The 21,802-nt window shown below is 33.9% G+C and overlaps 2 protein-coding genes across 2 annotated transcripts; both read left to right on the top strand.

Annotated features, from left to right (window-relative positions):
- The first annotated feature begins 1,733 nt into the window (after positions 1-1,733).
- Positions 1,734-12,190, top strand: LOC108907083 (F-box/LRR-repeat protein 4). The gene is made up of 11 exons (XM_018710603.1): positions 1,734-1,975; positions 6,022-6,122; positions 6,189-6,386; positions 6,844-7,066; positions 10,570-10,695; positions 10,752-10,876; positions 10,933-11,039; positions 11,091-11,243; positions 11,298-11,529; positions 11,681-11,876; positions 11,940-12,190. The coding sequence occupies exons 1-11, from the start codon at positions 1,772-1,774 to the stop codon at positions 12,018-12,020; spliced, it is 1,746 nt and encodes a 581-aa protein (XP_018566119.1). The 5' UTR covers positions 1,734-1,771; the 3' UTR covers positions 12,021-12,190.
- Positions 12,191-14,834: 2,644 nt separating this feature from the next.
- LOC108907073 (peptidyl-prolyl cis-trans isomerase-like 6) lies at positions 14,835-17,632 on the top strand. Its single transcript, XM_018710589.1, has 7 exons — positions 14,835-15,011; positions 15,062-15,259; positions 15,319-15,381; positions 16,810-16,901; positions 16,961-17,161; positions 17,211-17,548; positions 17,616-17,632. Exons 1-7 carry the CDS (start codon positions 14,835-14,837, stop codon positions 17,630-17,632), a joined length of 1,086 nt encoding a protein of 361 aa, XP_018566105.1.
- The last annotated feature ends 4,170 nt before the right edge of the window (positions 17,633-21,802 follow it).

Below are 21,802 nucleotides of genomic sequence, written 5' to 3'. Positions count from 1 at the left end.
CGAAAAAGAAACGAGAGTAGTAATTTGTAGAAAATTGAAAGACGAATCCGAAAATATCTTGGTTGTTACCGTAAAGCAGTGGCGTACTATTTTATTTAGAAAAATAAGCCCTCAGATTTTGGAAAATGTTTAGGTAAATACATGTGCCCAGTTTCAAATTATTTCACTTACTAGTTTTTAAATTATATAAAAATATTAAAAATATTTTTTGAAGTTTAACACCCTGTATCTTTTTAACGAAGCGTCTTCTTAAATAACAACTTTATAGGAAAAACTCCCCTTAAAATTCACCAAAAAATACAAGGTTTCACTTTTAAGCCACCATTTACGAAACACCCTGTATAACAAGAGAAATTAGAAAGTATTGAATTTGAATACTATGTCTATTAGTGTGACATAATTTACGGGTAGAACTGGAAATAAGATTATGTTTTATTATTTTTCACGGTTGTAAAGCTAAAACCACTTTTGAGTGTACACACTGCAGAACTTGAAGATGAACGAACAGCCAAAAAGAACCAACCACATTCGGTTGACACTTGCAATATTGGCTCGTAAGAAGCTCAAAATACCAGAGTTTTCTATGAACCTCCAGTATATGCGGGTGGATAAGCATCTCCCGACGCATCTTCACCACAACAACTCTGCGCTAGTTGCGTAGTATACCAAGGGCTGCCAACTTTACCTTTTTGGAAGTTGTCAATCATTCAAGGCAACTTTCAACTAAACTCTCCGAGACGAGAAGGGCTAAATTTGTAGATCCCTTCCCTTCAGAATTCAGATATCGCAGCTCCTACCTATCGAAACACCCTTCAAATCCTGAATAAGGGGGGGTTTGTGTGTGTCCACTCTTATAAAAGTGAGTTGCAGCAATACAACCGCAAGGTCCAATCTCTAATGGACAACTTCTGGAACTAGAGTTGGAATACTCTTAAATCTCCAGTGAGTTTACGTCAGTATAACTTATACCATAGGGACATCTACCAGAAGCAGAAAAAACAGAGTAATACCTGGCACTTTTTATTGATCGCTGAGCCCTATCCCATTGGTGAAAATATATGCCTCTGTCATGCGCATAGGGCTGCTTTTGAGAGTTACAACTTTTCTATCTTCAATGACAAGTAATTTATTAAATATTTGCGGGGGTTATTATTCTCACAAAAATAATTGTATAAGCTCTTAAAAATCTCGAAAAAATAAGTTACGCACAATTTTTTTGTTAATTTTTTGTTTACAGCTTCTGGACATTTTTTCTTTTTATTAAGTTTCTTTATCCTTATTGACGAACGGTCCTGAGTTGACCCCTTTCCCCCCTTTCCAGTGGCATAATTATCTGCATGCCACTTTCAATTTTCAATAAACAATTACACCTTTTATAATTTAAAATGCCAAGAATTTGTGTAGTTTTGTTTACTTTGTGCCATCTGGTGCTGCGTGTTTAAATATGAGAGGTCTCATCTAAAGGTACCTATAATTAGTATGAGCAAAGTTCGACGTTAGTTACATAGATGGCACCACCTACAGTACGGCGTTGTCAATAATGTTTGAACATTTTACCATTTTAAATTGTTTTAGCCTTATTCTAGACGACGAATTTAAAATATATGTTGTAGGGATACATCTGATATAAAGCTGAAAATATGAGAATCCTTTTGAGATAACACGTGAAAACTATTTTGTGAATTATTGGCAACAATGGCAACTGCGCAAAGTAGTCAGCTGATTGTGGTAAACACAAATCTTTAACCTGTTATTAAATTAAAACAAATCGATGGAAAATAATGGGGAAATGGGAAAATTCGAACATATTGAAACCCGGTTGAAAATGTCCCATTTAGAACAATACGTGTTTCGTGTTGTGAACTACACTTCAAGGTATAACAATTCGAACAGTTATTCTTATGCACCTATTAATTTAGTGGGAAAATACGTGAAATATCCTTCCTATGGTGATTTCCCCGAGGCATATTTTTTAGTAAGTATAAAATTGTCTTACAATTACCTATAATTTACGAATGTTACTGCATTCTGTCACCTCTAGTCATTTAAAATTTAAATTATATTCGGTTATTTTAAGTGGAAGTAAAGTACTCGAACTAAAGGAATCGAAATGGCTAAAATACACTTCATAGGTAGCCAATAATTCAAACATTAAGATTTCTTTGTTTAATCTTAATTTATATCAAGCAAATAATTAAGATTTAAATCCCTTGATGACGTCACGTCACAATCGTCACATCCCAAGGCTTTAGAAATCAAGGTTGGTAGGTACATACTGAATAATATATACCTATTTTGCGGGAATTCCAAGATTGCCAGTTAAAATTTGTGTGATAAATAAATTAAACTAAGCAAATTTGTATACAGAATACAGGGTAAGTCAAGGTTTTAGTCGCGGAACTTCTGAAACAGCAGGTGATGAAACAAACTATTGTTGCAAAAAAATCACATTTTTTTAAATACCTCTGAGAATGTTTCACTACTTATGATACTTGGACCGCTAATTTATGATAGGAACACAGAACACAAGATAATTAAAAAGTTAAAATGCGTTTAATACCTAACTAATCATGTATATATAGATAAAATAAATAGATGAGAACAGCATAAATAATAGTTATTTCTTGTATAATGTTTTAAGTAGCATTTTATCCACGCAAGAATGTTTAAACGCGAGAATGTGAATAAAGTGGATAAAAGGCAATTAAAACACGAATGCAATACAACGTTTAATCCATAATCACATCACAGTCATATTTGTGGAGTCAGAATTATTGGAATTTAATAAAGAAATATTGACACGACTTGATATTTCTTACTAGTACTCAATGAAACCTAGTAGGTTTTGTTATACCTACTGGTTACTATTGTACTTTGTTTATTATCAATTATTTAATAAACAGTTCTATCTGAATTTGGTAAAAGTGCAAGAAAGTAATTATGTTCCTGTTGCTGTTTTTGAAGAAGCTCAAGAAGCAATTTTCCATTTATTGTCAGCGAAATCCAGGGAACATAACCAAAAAGTGTTCACCAAATTAAACGAATGGAGGGAAAAACGGAGAGTAATGACAATAAATGAAGAAGTCATACTACCATATTTTTTGTCTGAAGAAAAAATATGCAATTGCATCTATGTGGTCGAAGTATTCGATATTGAAGGCTACTATAAAGGTCTATAAGAATATAGATATTGGAAAATATAACAAGCTTACTGCTTATTTGAAGAGTGAATCGAGAGGATACAAAGCAAAAAAAGCTGCAGTACTGGAAAGAGCACATATTGGACAATTTTTGACTGGGGTTTCCCGATAAAGAATATTTAATGATTAAGGTAATACCTCTTTACCTTTTACATGTTGTTAGGTAGTTTGAATTACTTTAGGTTGCACTAATAATAATGAGGGTTTCTGGTGCCTGGCGATGCTGCGAATTGACAAATTTAGTGACGTACAGGACGTTGGCAGTTATCTACTTGTTTCAATACCTGACACCAAGACGGGCATTTCAAGAAATTTTACAAATATAAAAGGATTTTGCGTGAATGCTGTTGAAATATGCAGAAAATAAATTTTTCTGCGCCCAATTCTAAAACAAGACAGATTCTTTTTAAGATACGTCAATCAAAAATGTATTTATCAGCCTGTTGGAATCAACACATTGGCACCCTCAATAGCTGTTTCATTCCTGAATATCGCAAATCCGGAAGCATATACTGGCCATTGTATGAGGCGCACTTCAACGACATTATTAGCCAATAAATCTCTTACAATCATCAAACGGCATGGTGGATAGAAGAGCCCCTCTGTAGCAGAAAGTTATGTTGGGAGTCTATATCTATAGTCCAATTAACTAAGCCTTTAAATCGAAATTTTGTCAACTTGGCTGAATTTTTGATATGAGTTAGTTTAAGGTATATTATAACAATAAGTGAGAGTAATTTTTTGTTCAACCCCCGGCCAAGGGTGGAAAAAGATAAAACAAAGGGCTTTTTCAAGATAACTCAAAAAGGGTAAGAGCTAGAAAAAAAAGTTTTTCATGAAAGTTGTAAAGCAGACAATTCTACATAAAAATGGTCTCTTAGCTTTTTCTTGTACTATTAAAATTAACAGAGTTAGGGAGGCTAGAAGTTAAGGGAAGATTTCAGAAATTTAATTTTGTTAAATCATTAAAATTAACGATTAAAAATTTGATTTTTTGTTATAACTTTCTTATTAAAAATTAAAAAATATATCTATTTCTCTGAAAAGAAAAGTTACATATTTTAGAGCAGATTGAAAAAAAAAATTACAAAATTCAATCATTTTTCTGTTTGTTATGATTTTTTTTAAATTTCTGAAATCTTCCCTTAACTTCTAGCCTCCCTAACTCTGTTAATTGTAATAGTACAAGAAAAAGTTAAGAGGCCATTTTTATGTAGAATTGTCTGCTTTACAACTTTCATGAAAAACTTTTTTTTCTAGCTCTTACCCTTTTTGAGTTATCTTGAAAAAGCCCTTTGTTTTATCTTTTTCCACCCTTGGCCGGGGGTTGAACAAAAAATTACTCTCACTTTTTGTTATAATATACCTTAAACTAACTCATATCAAAAATTCAGCCAAGTTGACAAAATTTCGATTTAAAGGCTTAGTTAATTGGACTACTAACAAACTTCATATTGCAAGGAAAATCCAAGGAAAATATAGTCTGTTCCTTACAAGAAGAGACATCCGTAACTTCTGCAAATTCTTCACAAACTTCGGCAGATGTTATGCGTTCCGAAAATGATGGCAACAATGTTACAGGGGTTGTTATTAACCGAAAGCAAGTTAAATGTGATAAAACAAAAAACGAAATGTCTATTACTGTTTATATTTATGTTATGTTTATTATTATTAATGTAGATGTTAATGTTAATAAGTAAATTAATTAAATTTGATTTATTATCGGTTTATCATTATTCTACTAGTGAAATAAAGTTACTTTATTCCACTACTGGATAAAGTATCACTTTAAACGGTTTATATGTGTGGATAAAAGTCCAATTATAAGGTGATTGTGGATAAATTAATTTTTTTAAAGTTAAGATATATCTCCTAAAAAATCAAAATTTCTGCAGCGTGATTGTTTGAACTCCAAATATACTACGTTGTATTTAAATGGTATATCTATGAAAGAAGTCCTATAGATGTTTTTTGATTATAATTTAAAAAAATATGTATCAAAAAGATTGTTCTTCAAATAAAAAAAAGGTTTTTTTCTTTTTCTTAGAAATACTATTGGGAATTAAAAACATTAATCGAATTTTCAAAATGCTCAATGCCGTAGATATTTTGAGTATCCTAGTTGTATTGACAAGTAAATTTTTGCCTCTATTAGACGCACTATTGATCAGTGGTTGCATTGATAACGAAGAATGAGACATACCGTTTTTAGAGGATGATATTTATGCTCACATAGAGAACTTTCACGACGAAAAAATGTGAGCAGGAATTTTCGAGTAATAAATTAAAATAGGGGTTGCCGACCCTAAGATCCTAAAAAGGTTGCACAATATATTTGTTTTTCGTAATCCATGGCGGCGTATACAAAGAAGCGTTTTTTTCATTCCTGACAAAATAAATTTTGTTTGTAGTTATATCTATTGAAATTTTAATTTGATATTAGTATTCCATTTTCCAAATTTCATAAAGCTGTAATTTTATAAAAATTAAAAATGTTGAGAAAACAATGATTCTTTATGTTATCTACAAAAATAAATATATGTGCCACCAATTTCGAGATTCCAGTGACGGAAACCCCTAATTTCATTTTTTATTTCACAAGATTCTGCCGAAATTTTTTCACCATAAAAGCTGTCATTGTGGGTCTAGAAGTCGTCGTCGTCGTCCCCCCCCCCCTAAAAAATAGCGATCTCCTAGCTTCCTTATAAACATATAACCACTTTAATTTTCCCCAGCCATTGTCTCAAATATCGTCAATCTGTCAAAAAACTGTATTTGAGAAAGTGTTATTTCAACAATCTGTATCTCAAAAAAATGTTAGAGGTCCTATGGCACGTGGTGGAAAAAAAGCGAAGGGCACCAAGCGGACTACCGCCCTCAAGACTTCGACCATTTGGGTGCAGAAGATTACATTACGTTAGAGTAAGAAATAAACCTTGAGGCATTCCCAACACACGATTTTGGAAGGCAAATTATTTTCCTTTTTAGATTTGAAAGCGCAGTGGTACCCAGAGACATCTGCGTCTATGAAATATACAACCCAGGCGCTGTTGTACGGATATGGTGCAAATTGATGTGCCCCTCGAAACGCCCTTGGGTGTTGTTATGGGAGGGTGCGTCGCAAGAATGCCCCCACAAAAGCAGAAAGTTCCATCCGAAGATCAAACCCGTAAATCACATGACAAAGTAAGCGTCGGCCGGTCAAAAAGTTGTCTAAAAGTTGCAGCACTAATCGTGTGACGTCGCAGAAGGAGTTTCGCTAACAAATTATGCTGACGTCACACGATCAGGGCTGTACTACAAAGCCTCACGCCTTTGTTTGGTGACATCACCATTTGTGGTGTTCAAAATTATAAATTACAGAAGCCGTCGTTCACATTGTTGCTAGCTAAATATTATTATTTCTATAACTGCTACAAGATTAAATAATTATGTGTATTCTAAACTTGCAACATTCCTGTGGCATTTACTTTAGAGCTAATTGGCAACTTTGTTTAAACAGTAATCATTTAAAAATATATTTCTAACTCTGTCACCAATGAAGTGACGTCACTTGCGAAGCGTGAGGGCCTTGTTAATCAAGGTGGTAATGGCTTAGCTTCGTTTCTTTCTACGATGAGTTTTAATGTCTTTATAATTCTAGTATAATCCGTTTAGAGATTAACCAAAGCCTCTTGGAATACCACTGGTCCATAGACGCTGTGTTATTGGGCGGATGTCAGCCTACTTCCGACTTGCAGTATAATATGATGCTGAAAGGCTTGATAGGTAATTTTCAGAGAGAAGACAGTGTTGATAAGAGGCGTCATTCCAATGATATCTGTGATATAAAGAGTCAGAATGAAGACTTGTTCTTAAATTTACCGGTAAGTACGAAGAGTTGATCCAAAATAGTTGAGTAAGATGTTTTGAAATAGAGTACTAGGTATCGATAAAATAAAAATATGAGGATTTTTTGTGTTAAATTCTGGCACTAGGCACATTAATTAAGGGATATTAAAAAAATTACAAAATTTTGGGCGATTTTCAAAGAGCTGTAACTTGGAGGGAAATGGTCGTAGAGAGAATCAAAAATAAAGAAATTTGAAGCTTCAAGTGTCTAGTTTTCAGATCTGCAGTTTAAAATTTTTTAGCGTCAGCAGTTTTTGAGTAATAATTTTTGACTTTGGCAATTACTCGGGAAATAATGGTCGTATAGAAAATCCAAGCAGAGTTTTTAAAACTGCAAGGTATTCTCTACAAGTCGGAATTATGGTTTTTGATAAAAAAAAGTTTTTAAGTGATAATGTTGGTTAGAAAAAAGGTAAAAAATTGCATAACCAGGGATATTTGAATAACTTGACGTAACTTTACAAATAATGAATAAACTAAGGATATCCACTGTAACTTTTCAACCTCAAAGTGCCCTAACGAAACCGTGATAATTTCAAAATGCTGCGAATTCTTTTTTTAGTGCTCGGAATGTTTAGATTTGTCATTTTTGCTGAAAATTAATGTAATAAGGAATTTTTCACTTTTTATTTATTTTTTTAAGTTAAAAATGTTTTTTAGCAATAATCCATATTTTCATCAAAACACGTTCACGATTCTAAAAAAAATTAAAAAAATTTTTTTCTTAATTATTTTTTCAAATTTTTTAAAAACAAACGTCAAAAAAAGTTTGGTTTATTTGGTGTAGCAGATCACAATTTAATATCGGGTATTGCCGTCTCTGTTCCTGATCACCGATTCTAAAAATTCTGAAAATATTGCTGTTTGAAATCGTACCTAATAAGTCTAAAAATTAAGCGCAAAATTACTTTCTGATATTGCGATCAATATCTACCATTTTCAATCATTTCTAGTGAGCTTCATTACCACTGCACTATTGAACGTTAAACTTTGGTTTCTATCTGAAAGATGGCGCCTTTGTGTATTAACTTTCACATTTAAAATTCATTTGACTGCTCGTCTTAATATTGTTAGTTTTCGACAATTTTGTAAAGGTCTCTAATTAGTGGAATCAAGATAGCTTAAAATTACGCATTATTTCGAAATAATTATGGGAAGCATCGATTTTCCTAAAACCTTTTGAAATTACATGGAGATAAGTATTAGAAAAAAGTTATAAACTTATTTTTGTACGTAAATTGTTTTATAATTGTTTAAACAATAATAAATAGTTTTCTTAAGAACATTTAAAATAATTCAATGAATTTTAAATCGAATTCTTTCAAATTGACAATATAGGGGTTTTCGATGTCGCTGAACAAGAATATGAAGTCGGAAAATGAAAATTCAAAATGGATGATCCAATATGGCCGACTATTTTATACAATTTATTTAATAATTATCGATTTTAAATCAAACTCGCTTATATTTGTAATATAGGGGTTTTTGAGGTCGCTAAACAAGAAAATCAGAAAATGAAAATTCAAAATGGCTGATCCAATATGGCCGACTATTTTAAACAATTTATTTAACAATTATCGATTTTAAATCAAACTCGCTCATATTTGTAAAATAGAGGTTCGAAAATGAAAATTATAAATGGCTAAAGAGGTTTTATTGAAAATATGTTTTAATTTTTTAAAAACAAATTTATTCCTACAAACTAAATAATTTTTAAATCTCATCGAGTTCTTGCTCTTCTTCAAAAATAACTTGGCAATTAAGACTTTAAGCCAATTAAATTTGAAAAATAAAACATTTTGATTTTAAATACAAAATTACAAAATCAAAATCAACGTCTATTATTTATTATTATCTCTATTATTTAATAACTATTATTTATTTATTCATTAATTATTTTAAAAATGGATCAATATTCATATATAAATATTAAACTCATACATTTACAGATTTAGCATAAAAGAAAACGAATGTAAATACCTTAAATGCAAACTGAAGATTATTTGTAATATTAAGTAATAATATTACATTAAAGAATTACAAGTGTACGAGAGTATAACCACAAAATGGACAAAATATGTGAATAATACACTTTTTAACACACTGATAACTGCAGCTTACTCGAAAACATAAAAATCATATTCTTATACCATTTATAATTATTATTTAATTCTTATAAACGAAAAACGCTTTTAAAATAAATGAAACTGTAAGTAACAAAAAAATATTTGGTGCGCTCACTGCTTAGCTTCGTCACCCAAACTCGTATCAGTGTCTACATCAATAAGAGAATTTATATTCACAATTTCAGATACAGAATATACGTATTAAAAATGAATATAATAAATTCATCGATTCATCAAAAAACTTTATTTTTTGCTGTTATAACAATTTTCCACTTATTACTATAAATAAAAAAATTATTTTTCGCTGGAATAATTTAGCGTACACTCTACAGTTGGTAACTTTTTATATGTTGTTTCTGACAACTTTACAAAGCGAAAAATAAAAAATTCCCTCTTCCAGTAATTTTCGCGAAGTCAAAATCTATCTTGACTCCACTAAATTACAATCATTCTTATCATTTAAGGCTTGTTTACACGGGGACAGTAGGTAAGTGGTAACTAAATTTTAAGTTACTGCTTTTTCTGCAAGTGCTATTCGCACTGGTAAGTTCTAAGTTTAGTTGTTGGTAAGTTCTAGTGCAGTTTATATATTTGCACACCTGACAAGATGAACGTGCGGCAGCAGTTTGTAGAAGAATTTAATGGCATACTACACGATATCCCAAATATTATATTAGAAGAAATAAATGAAGAAATATATGATGAGAAAAATAGACCTAAACGACTATGTCATTTTGAAAAGTAATATACTTCAACTACAGACTCAACCAACGTATGAACCTGTTACTTGTTTACTAATTCGTGCGCGAACTTGTTTAGACGAGTCAAGTAACCAGTACAACGCGTCAACTTACACGAAAAAATAGAATAAATTCTATTCCAGTGTACTAAATTTTTACTTGCTCCATAACTTGTTACTTACCACATATGCGCTGTTCAAATAGGTTCAAGTGACTTAAAATTTTGTTGACTGTTCCCGTGTAAACAAGCCATTAGATTACAATTTTTTTTATCAGGTTTTCTGCATTGTCTATGCATATTACAATGTATATTATTTTACTCAATAAACTGATGGAAACACACCTTTTTCGCACAATTGATTATTAGCAGTCAACAATTTTGGTCTCTAAACAAAGTACCTTATGCAAAATGAAATGTAACATTATAACATGAAGAAAACCTAACCTATAAATGTTACGTCTTAAAATGTTTCTTCTGAGGTAGCCACTAGTGACCTCTACACTTTTTGGCATTCTCAAATGATTACTAAAGTTGCATTTACAAAAATAGGAAGAGAATGTATTTAATCGCACAATCCACTTGTTTCTATTCTAAACCTGATCACGTTTTAGTACGAAGTTATTTTACACATCTTCCAATATTTGGACCTAAAATCGCTGAGTCGTTGCGCCCAGGTCAATAAAAGATGGAGCGAAGCCGCTGCAGATCCAGTATTGTACCAGAATTTGAGTTTAAAAGTAAGACACTACTTCACCTTTGCTTCAAGTTTCAAAATGATTTGTTTGAATTGTAGCCTTACTGGTACCTAGTCAATTGCAGCACCCTAGAACACTTCATGAACAAATGTAAAACTTTAAGGAAACTTGACTTGTCTTGGTGCGGCAACGAAGTAGATGGTTTCGCCGAACAACTGAAAATGTATGTCTTTTTCAAACCAGGAAGCCGTTACCACCATTATTAAAACGTTTTTGCAGGTTTCTAAGGAAAGGATGCACCACTCTCACCCACTTGTCCCTAGGAAACTGCGAATACGTAAACATCGAGATCATGGTCGAAGTTTCAGCTTGCAAGGAACTAGTTGGTAAGAATCTAGCAGTTTCAACTGCAAGTTGCTTTTACGGTTCTGTTCTAGACTTGAGATTGAGAAACGTTGGTCAGTGGTTGCAACCATCTCTAGACAACTTAACTAAGCTGGTGTCGCTGGACCTGACTGGTACGGATATTCAAGACAACGATTTGATAAAAATCTTGAAAGCGAATCGGAATTTGAAACACATCATAATAGGTGAATTCAAAGGTAACACTTGTACTGTACAGTATTGTCTTGTTTTTATTTCAGATTTATGCGAGAATCTTTTCTTTCTCGATCAAGTCGTGGAAACCGTGGTGAATTATAACAAAAATTTGGTGACTTGGAGCTCTTGGAAGACCCTTTCTTTGACGGCCGATGGTGTGAAATTGTTTAGGGAATGTCGCGATCTCAGGGAGCTGGATTTGGGCTGGTGCCTTATAAACAAAGACCCAGGAGATTGCCTAGAGCACGTGGCTGATGGCTGTAAGCAACTGAAAAGGTACGTTGTTTCCCCAGAATTAGTTAATCCTCTCGTGAAAGATCATTAATTTGTTGCTCAAACAAATCCGCCCCAAGAAGATATACTTTCATTTATATGTAACTGGTGCTCCATGGTAATATATTTTTTTATATTGTGTGATAAATTCAAGGTTGATTCTGTCTGGGTGGAGGGGACTAAATGACCATCTGATAACGCCAGCGGTTCTAATGTGCAAAGAATTGTCTCAGCTAGATCTTCTGGGGATAAAAAATATATCTGTGGATGTTTGCGAAAAAGCCTTGCTATTGCTGCCAAAGCTCAGGCTACTTGATATCAGTTTTTGTAATAGCATCCGACAAGACGAGGTAAAAGAATAAGCGATGTTTTTGGGTATCTTGATAGATGCGTGATTCTGTTTTGGATTTCAGGTGGAGATTTTAAGACAGCAGTACCCTCACATCACAATACAGAGGAGTTGTCAGTATGTGGTGACTGATTATTTGAATTAGTAGGAAATTTCGTAGGGATACAAAGCACTCCATTGAGGTGTACATAATTTTAAAGTTGTGTGTAAAATTGTACCGGAATATTCACCTTGATCGTATAGCACTGTATTTATAAAATGTACATAGGTGTAGTATTTAGATATTTATAATAAAAGTATTATTTTCCTCTTCAAGCCGTAGTTAAAAACATAAACATTTAACCATGAAAGTTTTTAAGGACGTAGTTTTTGAAAATCTGCCGAATTCTTACAAAAACACCAGGGTCCTTTCTTATTCATTTGCACCCATCAATTATCCGATTTCTTAAATCTTCCACATTTTCCACTGAAATAGTATAAACTAATGACTTTAGATGGCCTCATTGGAAATAATCCAGTGGGTTTAAGTCCAGGGATCGAGCAGATCATAAGTGAAGTCCACCTCGACCATTCCATCGATCTCCGTATTTACTGTTAAAAGCTCATGAACAACCACACTAAAATGCGCTGGTGCACCATCGTGCATAAACCACAATGCATTTCTTGTTGCAATGGTACAGAAATTGTGGTACCGTTTGTTTAAAAACCCAAACATTCAACGAGAAATGATGTTGAAAACGATCTTCAAGTGCCTCATGTGAATTTCTGCAGCCCATACATGGTTATTGTGAAAATTCCTTATCGCATTTCTTGAGAAAGTCGCTTCATCGGAAAAAATAATCAGCGTCAGTGGTTGAGGGATTTACCAATGTGTGCAAAAGTCATTGACAGAATGCAATACGTGACGAAAAATCAGCAGGAAGAAGTGCCTGAACGCGTTGTATGTGGTATGGGTACAGCAAATAATCCCTAAGAATATTCCAAACAGTCCCTTTACTTAACATTCGAAGTATTTGCAATTTTTCTAGAAGATGTACCTGAATCGACCTGTTTTATGTTCAGCACATTCTCATCCACTTCTACCGTTTTTACTCTCGTTGGTCTTCCTGGTCCTCCATTTCAATTTAATTTGCCTGTTTCATGAAGGCGTTGATGAATAGGCTTTGGAAGAAGTATATAATTGAAAATAAATGGCGTTGAACATAAAGGTGCGTTTATAATAGTAAATATTCCCGACACCAAAACGCATATATCAGGAACGTTTACAATAACAAATCAAGGAAACGAGACAGTTTCCAATTATTTGGAATTTTATAAAAAAATATCTAGCACCACGACTAAAACAGGCAAAGTCATATCACTTATTCTTGGCAATGCGAGATGGAAAGGTCACGAACCAGGTAGTAGATAAAAATGCCAATACCAAGTTGGCTCAATAAATTTGCACAGTGCTTAAAATTGCCGGATTCTTCTACTTACACCGGGCATTCCGAAGGAGTTCTGCCACTATTCTGGCAAAACAAGGGATGCGTATTTTAAGTCTTGAAAGGCACGGTGGCTGGCGTTCGTCCTCTGTCGCTGAGGGGTATGTCGAAAACTCTGTAGAAAATAAAAATCAATTTTCAAAGATTTTACATAGAATTTCTACGGTGACAAAAAGTGATATCGCAGCCCAGAGTATTATAAAATGTGCAACAACTATTGAATCATCAGAACAGAATATTTTAAACCCGAATTCTGTTGCTCCAATAAATTTTAATAATTGTTCAACTTGTAATTTTAATTTTGTCTTTAATAAATCACTTACCGATCTCTAATTTGTAAACGTTTCTTACATATGTATGATTGGGTTTTATTTTTTGACATTTCTTAATCAACTCATTTTGACATTATTCGAAATCTTGCAAAGTCGCCTTGGTTGTTTGGATTTTGTCATTGCTACGGTGTTTATAAACAAAGCTACATAAAAGTTGCAATTTTGCTGGTTTTGAATTATTATTATTTATAAATGAGTGCACCATGCTTGCGAATTTTTATTGCCCAAGAAATCGTAAGTTCGCTACGGACGAGCATATAAAAATTTAAAAGAATGGTGCCAGAACAAAAATACTGGTGTTTCTGAAACGTCAATTTTCTATGATTCCTAATAAGATTGCACAGTTTTTGAAACTAGAACATCCTGAAACATATACAGGCCATTCATTCCGAAGAACATCGGCAACGTTACTGGCTAATACAGCAGTTGATGTATTAGCAATCAAGAGACATGGTGGGTGGAAATCAGCCACAATTGCAGAAAGTTATGTTGCTGACAGTTTAAAAAACAAAAATGAAATAGCCAACAGGATTCTTTACAATGACACTTCTACTCCAGGTTCTAGTAGCACGTCATGCTGTTTTAATGGATCAGTCAGATAATATTGAGCCTCCGGTGACAATTAGTAAACGCGAGGGGAATAATTATCCAGATTTTATAAATGTTACTAAATGTGAATAACTGTATAATTACTATAAATATTCATTCATAATAATTAATAAAATGTAATGTTTATCAAATATTTATATTTATTTGTTCATTTACTATAGTAGTGGGAGCAGATAAACAGTTATTTATCGATCTAAAACAAGCGAAAAAATAGTACTTATGCCGCATGAGTAATAATTAATAAATTAATTTAATAATAATTAAACAAAACACCATTTAGTTCTGATCACTATATTTATTATCCTTCCTTGTACAGAAGTTTTGTGAATATTAAAAAAATAATACACTACAACTCAAGATCTTGCATATTTAAGAATTAGTTCCTAGCCCTCTACAAATTTTTGTTCTGTGTGACATGCATAGACCTTATAAACTACTAGGTCTATGGTGACATGTAACATAAGGGTGCTCTAAACTTTGACAGCTGAACATCCTGTCAATCTTACGTATTTTTTTCGCTTACCGCTCGCCAAAATGTCTTCCGATTCCGAATCCAAGACGAAGTTTCTAGTAGTGGGGATGATAACCAGCGATGAGTTTCAAAAATGCCGCTTCATAGTCAACAAATTGAGCAGTAGCTACCCTAAGAAGTACGAAGCCCCTCAAATAAGGGCCATGCTAGACGTGGAATGGGAAGAATACGTCACTAAGGTAAGTAGGATTAGATTCCAAGTAATTCTCGTTCTCAAAATTACGCCTAGACGCAAAGGGAATATGGAGGAGCATTTTGGGAAATCAGCAAGTCAGTTATGGTGTACCTAAATCATGAATACCTGGGTGACGACAAGGCCTTGGAGAGGCACATTTCGAAGAAGTACAGGTTTACTCTAACGAAGAACTGGTATGAAATGGGCAAGTGCCATCTAGCGGACTACTTGGAAGAGAAAATGAGTAAATTTGTAATACAATTGTTCCCGCGAAGAAATACGCTAATAATTCATTTTTATCATACTTGCAGAGACAGTTGGCATATCTGACGGTGTCTATAGACAATCGAGTGATTGGAACAATGTTATTTGAGGTAGGTAAGTAAGCTGCACAGATTTGGTGTCGTTTGATCATAATGGGGGTTGCTTTCGCGGTACAGCAAAAATAAAACGCTCTCTCAACGGTAATAATAAAGTATTTTATTGAAAACTAAGTTGTATAGAAAAAGACGTGTTGACGGGGCGAGTCTTCGTTGGAGAATCCCTGTTTGTGGAGTCGGTCGTAGGTATATGGGTAAGCATCTGGTCGCCGGCGCCAGTACGCCGTAGACCCTTCCTGGAACGCTGGAGCGTCCGGCGGCGTCCTGCTGGCGCTCTTGACGTAATGCTTAAAATTTGCTCACTTGCGGCATGTGTACCCACAATAATTTACCTATCTTGACTGGTGACTTTGATAAAGGTCAGTTGGGATATACGTACAAAACAGTTTACAAGCCACAAAAAGGATTAAACCAAAAACTAATAAATCTCTTCTACCAAATTTAATTCGTAAGGTTGATGTGATAAACACCGACTTCTCTAAATCAACAAATCTACCTTTAAAATAGATTACTTTTCTCTAAATCACTCATCAATCAGATGTATTTACAACTGTATCAGGTGTTCCACAGGGCTCTGCGTTGGGACTCATGTTGTTTAACATTTTTATTAACATACTGTCAACAAACTTTGTGTTACTGCTTCTTTTATGTTGATAACGTACCAATCTGTAAAGCTATTGTTCAAATGATTGTAAGTATCTGGTGCAATGTCAATAACTTAAATCAAAATAACCTCGTAATCGTAATCTCGCTTTTGATACCATAATTTGACTAATTACTGTTTCAAATCTTTAAGTTTCATAATAAGACATCTTTTAGATTTTAACAATTTAAATGCAATGTAATTGGTTGTTGTTGTATTATGGTAAATATACTGATGTTTTGGAAAGAATATAAAAGTGTTTCCTTAAACGTCTTGATTGTGGAATGGAAATTGACTAGCTGATGGTGTATTACAGCTCGATCTCCTTTAATGAGTTTTCTGACGAAATACAGTTTACAGACCTATAATAATTGTGTGCTGACTTGTTTGAATTGATTCAATCGCATCTGTGCCCATTATATCGTGGTTTTAAGTCGAACACTTCTGCTGAGACATTTGGTATTCCCCAAGGTCCGATATTAGGTCCTCTTTTTTTATAATGTTTATCAATGCGTTTATCGTTCCACTAGTATACCCGAGGAAGACTTCCACTTGTAGCACATGGAGTTAGATCAATAGAATCGTTTTAATTCTATATTTTAAGACAGGTATCCAACTGTTAAAATGTAACAACTTACATTTTTAAGCAAATGCGCATAATACGTTTACTGCAAAATGAGTAAAAATGATTTATAGTAAATACTTAAATGAAACAGCATTTACTGGCCTTTACGCATACGAACCTTTTTTCTACTGTTCGATGTTCTCTTCCAAATTAGCTCTACAACGACATAGTCCCCCTTGCCTCTGAAAATTTCCTCACCAAATGCAAAATAACACTAGGTGGTTACGCTGGCAGTCCAATCCACAGGTAGGCACATCTTATTGCTTTATTGCACATTTTCCTTCATTAAACGCATCTTTTCCCAGGATAATGAAGAACAGTTGGATTCAGTGCGGCGGATACTACCTTAGAGGTAAGAAAATGCCTTGCGAAAATTACGCTGTGCCCCATGACCGAAGGGGGGTACTTTCTACTTGTAACGATGGAAGACACGTCAACAATAGCACCCAGTTCTTCATAACTCTGGCCCCAGCGCCTTGGATGGACTACAAATACGTCGCTTTTGGGTAAAAACCAACGATCTGTTGGTTTTACAAGTAATTATACTTTTTCCAGGCAACTAATCCAAGGAGCAGACATCCTGAAGCAGATAGAAGAAGTGCCGACTTGCTACCAGTCGCCCAAACACTCCATCGACATAGTCACGTGTGGCGAGCTGGTCTTCACTGAAAGCCCTGAGTATATTTCGAACACGGAACTGGGCAGATTCCAGCATTTGTCAGATACGGCCCTTCTGGATACACTGATAGGACCGCTCAAGGCACCAGCGCCTTCCTTGGACTCTTTCACGCCTGTGAGTAGGATGACGAAGACGGCATGGCCCTGGAAAGTCTTAGGACGCATGTATTTTCCGCATCCGCCTTATGCTTCGCCAGAAGACGACGAAGACAAAGGTAGAATCTTTTCATGTTTCATTAAATTACAGAAGTTTTTACATATTTACACAATCGTTGCTTACAGAAATTGTTTGTGTCTGATGACGTTGTTCTTGATAACACACTTGGTATACCTGTCCAAAAGATTGTGGATACTCCTTACAGAAAAGCTTATTGTTGCAGCTTTTAACCCGCAGATTGTCATAGTTTTTTCTAAAGACGAGAGCAATATGAAGTTACTGACATGTTTTCGGTATAAAACGTTTTATATATGTCTTGTCTGGTCTGTTGGCGTGGGAGCAATACGGTTTCATTAAAGTAGTCATCATCATCGTCATCATCTTCATCTAGTGGTTGGTCCTTAAAAAAGTCCCATAGCACTGCGGCCTAATTAGGCCTATTGTGCGTCCCACTACTAGTCCTATTCAGCAAGTAGATTTGTCCTTTTTACAAAGTCCAAAAGCTTCCTTGCTGACACTTCTCTCAATTCCTTGGGTTCCAAATAGGGTCTCCCAAGGAGCGTCATTCTGCTACGTGCAAATCCCGGGCACTCGCCCAGGATATGCAGAGAAGTTTCATCCGCTGATTCACATCCTCGGCAGACTGGACTGTCTACAAGCTTTAGCTTATGTAGATGTTTCCTAAAGTGACAGTGTCCCGTTATGAGTCCTGTCACTCTCCTGAGCCGGATTCTATTCAAGCTCAGTAGCTCATTCGCTCTTCCCTTCGAAGGATACTCCATAAGCTCCTTAGAATGGCTATGTCCTGGCCTTGAAGTCCAGTATTTCCTATGTTCTGTCTCTGTCCATTTGCCCAGAGCCCGCCTGACCACACTGGGAGATGTGCCACAGAAGGGCTCCGGGCCAATGAACACTGTCTCGGATCCCTTCCTAGCAAGTTCATCCGCTTTCTCATTTCCACAAATGCCTTTGTGCCCTGGCACCCAACACAGTCTGACTGTATTGTTGGTGGCCAGTTCAGTCAGCATTTGTAAACAGTCCCACACCAGTAAAGTAGTAGTTCGACTGTTACTAACCCAGTCTTTGTCTCGACCACGATATCTTATACAAACTGGGGATAGGTGTGGTATTGAACTCACTATTGCAAATTTTCAATCGTATTTACAAAATAGATGGTTTCTACCAATAGTCTGGAGTCCAGTTTAAGCTAATCAAATTGCAACTTTGGGGAGAGTACAGTATCTGTTTCTCAAGTTATGTTCTTGTATACAGTTCTCCATAATATTTTGGACTGTCCTGGTGTTTAAATATGATTCAAATCAATGTACCAAAACTCTCAACTAGAAGCATTAACGTGTTTATCTACCACAGCACGCAATAACATCCTTGTAGCCTATTTTTTTTTGTTATATTTTAATAGTGGACTTAACATCAACTATTAGTGCAATATGCTGCTGACGTTTACTAGATATTGCGATATCACAGAAGTGATGAGGACACAAACAATTTTTATAAACGCTCGTATACCGCTTTTAAACAATTTTATTTTTCCTGGTATAATTTAATGATAATTTTTTTTCAGTTGATTACAACATTTATAAAAAATTACTTGGACCATACTTCGATCCATGTTATTACCCGAAATTTCCAAATAGTGCGCCCTCATCTCCCGGTAGCAGTGACATTACTATATAATTTTTATCTGGTCTTGAACTGTTGTTGTAAATCCGTGTTTATTAAACTGTGTACACAATAAAATTGATTTTTTTTTTAAAGTAACTTTAAGAAAAAAGGGAAACGACTGTCCTTTTGTCCTCTTGCAATTCCTGTAAAGATGTACAGGTTATCCCGAAATGATTCTTAGGTCATACTCAAACATATATTCGCAAATGAAAATTGTAAATGATCACAAAGCACTTAAAAAAAAACTAAAATAAACAGAAACTAAAGTTAATTGTTAAAATTAATGATTTATATTAATATTAATTACAAATGCAAGTATTCAAAATTACGCTGTTGCATCAAATGTGTTGAAAATAGTGTCGTCAAACTAAGGGGGACTTGCAGGTATTCAAAATTATGTTGTTGCTTCATATGTCTACTTAATATATTCTAACTAAGGGGGATTTATTCGTCAGGCCAAAAAAATATAATCTGAAATACTGTCATTCTCAAAAAACACACCAGTACTACTCCATTCAATGATGGTGTTTCAATACAGGGTGTCCCAATATTCCGTGTACATAGAGCTATCACCGTCTCTTGCGATCAAAAGCGATCAAAATAAGCAGATTAGACTATACTAATTTCTAGTAGTTGTATCGTTTTTAGTCGCTAGAGCACTAGAGGGCATCAGAGTTTTATCGTTTTAGTATTCTTTCATACTGGACATTTACGAGTATTTAAAAAAAATTGCTACGATTGCATGAACATTGTGGATTCTAGAGCTTTTCGTCCAAAAATATGCGCAGAGTTCAACTACGTGAATTGCGTGATTAGGCATAAAATGACTTGCCATAATTTGGGGCTTAAGAATATCGAAGTTTCCATAATTCCTGCTTAAAGTACAGATGTTTACGAGTATTAAAAATGTTACGATTGCATGAAAATTGTGAATTGTAGAGATTTTTGTCCAAAAATCTGCGCAGAACTGAAATACGTGAATTGCGTGAAAAGGCATAAAATGACTTGTCATAATTTAGGGCTTAAGAATATCGAAATTTCCGCAATTCCTGCTTAAAGTACAGATGTTCTCTAATAATTTAAAAAAAAGAGCAGCAGTGAAAACGGAGTGGGAACAGTGCATACTTATGCACTTTGGATTCTGTTTGGTCCGACCATAACCAAATAATAGCTACTCACCGCTTTTTTTCTTAATAAACGTAATTTGCTCAGAGTGGTGAAAAATTATGTTACTTACATATTGCTTCTTGTGTTTTTTGAAAAATTGTAACAGTTTAAATTTATTACAGCAAAAATCAATGTTGCGAGAAATACCAAACTTTAATGAAAAATTAATTTCAGTCAAAAGCAGAAGAATGGACTTTCACTATAAAAAATAATGTAATGTTCCCTATATTTCAATAGTACTTAAAAGAAAACCCAATTATATTTGATTTTTTTTTCAATATTTTGTACCTAAATTTTTCCGCCCTCCCTGGTATGGAAATCAAGAGCCGCCACTGAGTATATAGTTGTTCCATTTCGGGGCACTTTCTTTAAAGAATTATAAAAAATGTATAAAACTGCTGAAAGGTATAAAATTGCTGCAGAATTTGACATCACTCTCTCAATGTGCTTGCTTGCGTACATACACCTACGCCACTGTCTTGTATATTTTGTAGATACACATTTGGTTCTTGGAATGTAGTTCAACATCAAGGGGATTTTTGTCCAAACTGTTACACAATCTAATTATGAATAAATTATACATATTTTCGGACAACCCACTTTACTAGGAAACACTTTTGATACGTGGAAAATGATAAGCTAAAAATCCTATTTGTAGCACTTTATTTATACATCTTTAGGTACAATATATAAATTATTTTTAAAGAGTAATCTTACCCGGACAACATTATTTGTAATAAATCACATCGATTTTGATATGTATCCTTAATTATATCTTAATTTGACAAGTACTTCTGGAATGTAAAATTTATGTATATAAATATGGTACAAAAGTGAGATATTAAATAGAAAGTACGTCAAATTCGTTTATAAAAAAATATAAATAAGAATAGCAACTGTGACAGCGTTCAGTTTTGAATTTCAAAACGTCTAATATCGATCCAACCTCAATTTAACATAAACTGCATCTTAAGTCAAGGTCAACGTAGTTTATAACGACGTGAATAGAAAATAGTCAGTACTAACCTTTAGGCGTATACTTAATAGTAAAGATTAAGAGATAAAACGAAAATTTACAAAAAAAAATATATATATCTGTACTAAAAGGTAAGGAAGCATTTACAAAAATATGTATTGCTTATTTTTAAAATATACAAAATACTATTAAGGTGTCCCATTGGACATTCTCTAACGATAGTGGATTTAAATATATTTAAATAAAAATAAAGTAAATAGGTAGGCGACTTAAAACTAATTTGGTGACCAGAAAATACTAATTTTATATGTCATGATACGGGGAATTTTTAAAGTCAAAGATTTTTGAATTCTCAGAAAGTATTCTGACGGCCTACCAACTCGTTTTACCTAAATTTACAAAAAAGTAGCTTCAGCAACAAAATAAATGACTTATCCCGTTTTTATAGCTTTAATTTCTTCTGCATATTTGTATGACTTTGGTTAA

This window comes from Anoplophora glabripennis, unplaced genomic scaffold (genome assembly GCF_000390285.2).
Source record: "Anoplophora glabripennis isolate ALB-LARVAE unplaced genomic scaffold, Agla_2.0 scaffold227, whole genome shotgun sequence".
Lineage (NCBI taxonomy): Eukaryota > Metazoa > Arthropoda > Insecta > Coleoptera > Cerambycidae > Anoplophora > Anoplophora glabripennis.
Note: the sequence above shows the minus strand (reverse complement) of the source record. Positions and strands in the feature narration are given on the sequence as shown.

What these genes read in the sequence shown, in the direction of transcription:
- LOC108907083 (XM_018710603.1), top strand. Translation starts at nt 1,772, where the DNA reads ATGGAAAATAATGGGGAAATGGGAAAATTCGAACATATTGAAACCCGG. An exon ending in TTCGCCGAACAACTGAAAAT is followed by an intron (nt 10,877 to 10,932) that starts GTATGTCTTTTT and finishes ACGTTTTTGCAG; the next exon opens with GTTTCTAAGGAAAGGATGCA. An exon ending in TTTGAAACACATCATAATAG is followed by an intron (nt 11,244 to 11,297) that starts GTGAATTCAAAG and finishes TTTTTATTTCAG; the next exon opens with ATTTATGCGAGAATCTTTTC.
- LOC108907073 (XM_018710589.1), top strand. Translation starts at nt 14,835, where the DNA reads ATGTCTTCCGATTCCGAATCCAAGACGAAGTTTCTAGTAGTGGGGATG. An exon ending in AAGAGAAAATGAGTAAATTT is followed by an intron (nt 15,260 to 15,318) that starts GTAATACAATTG and finishes TCATACTTGCAG; the next exon opens with AGACAGTTGGCATATCTGAC. An exon ending in TACAAATACGTCGCTTTTGG is followed by an intron (nt 17,162 to 17,210) that starts GTAAAAACCAAC and finishes TACTTTTTCCAG; the next exon opens with GCAACTAATCCAAGGAGCAG.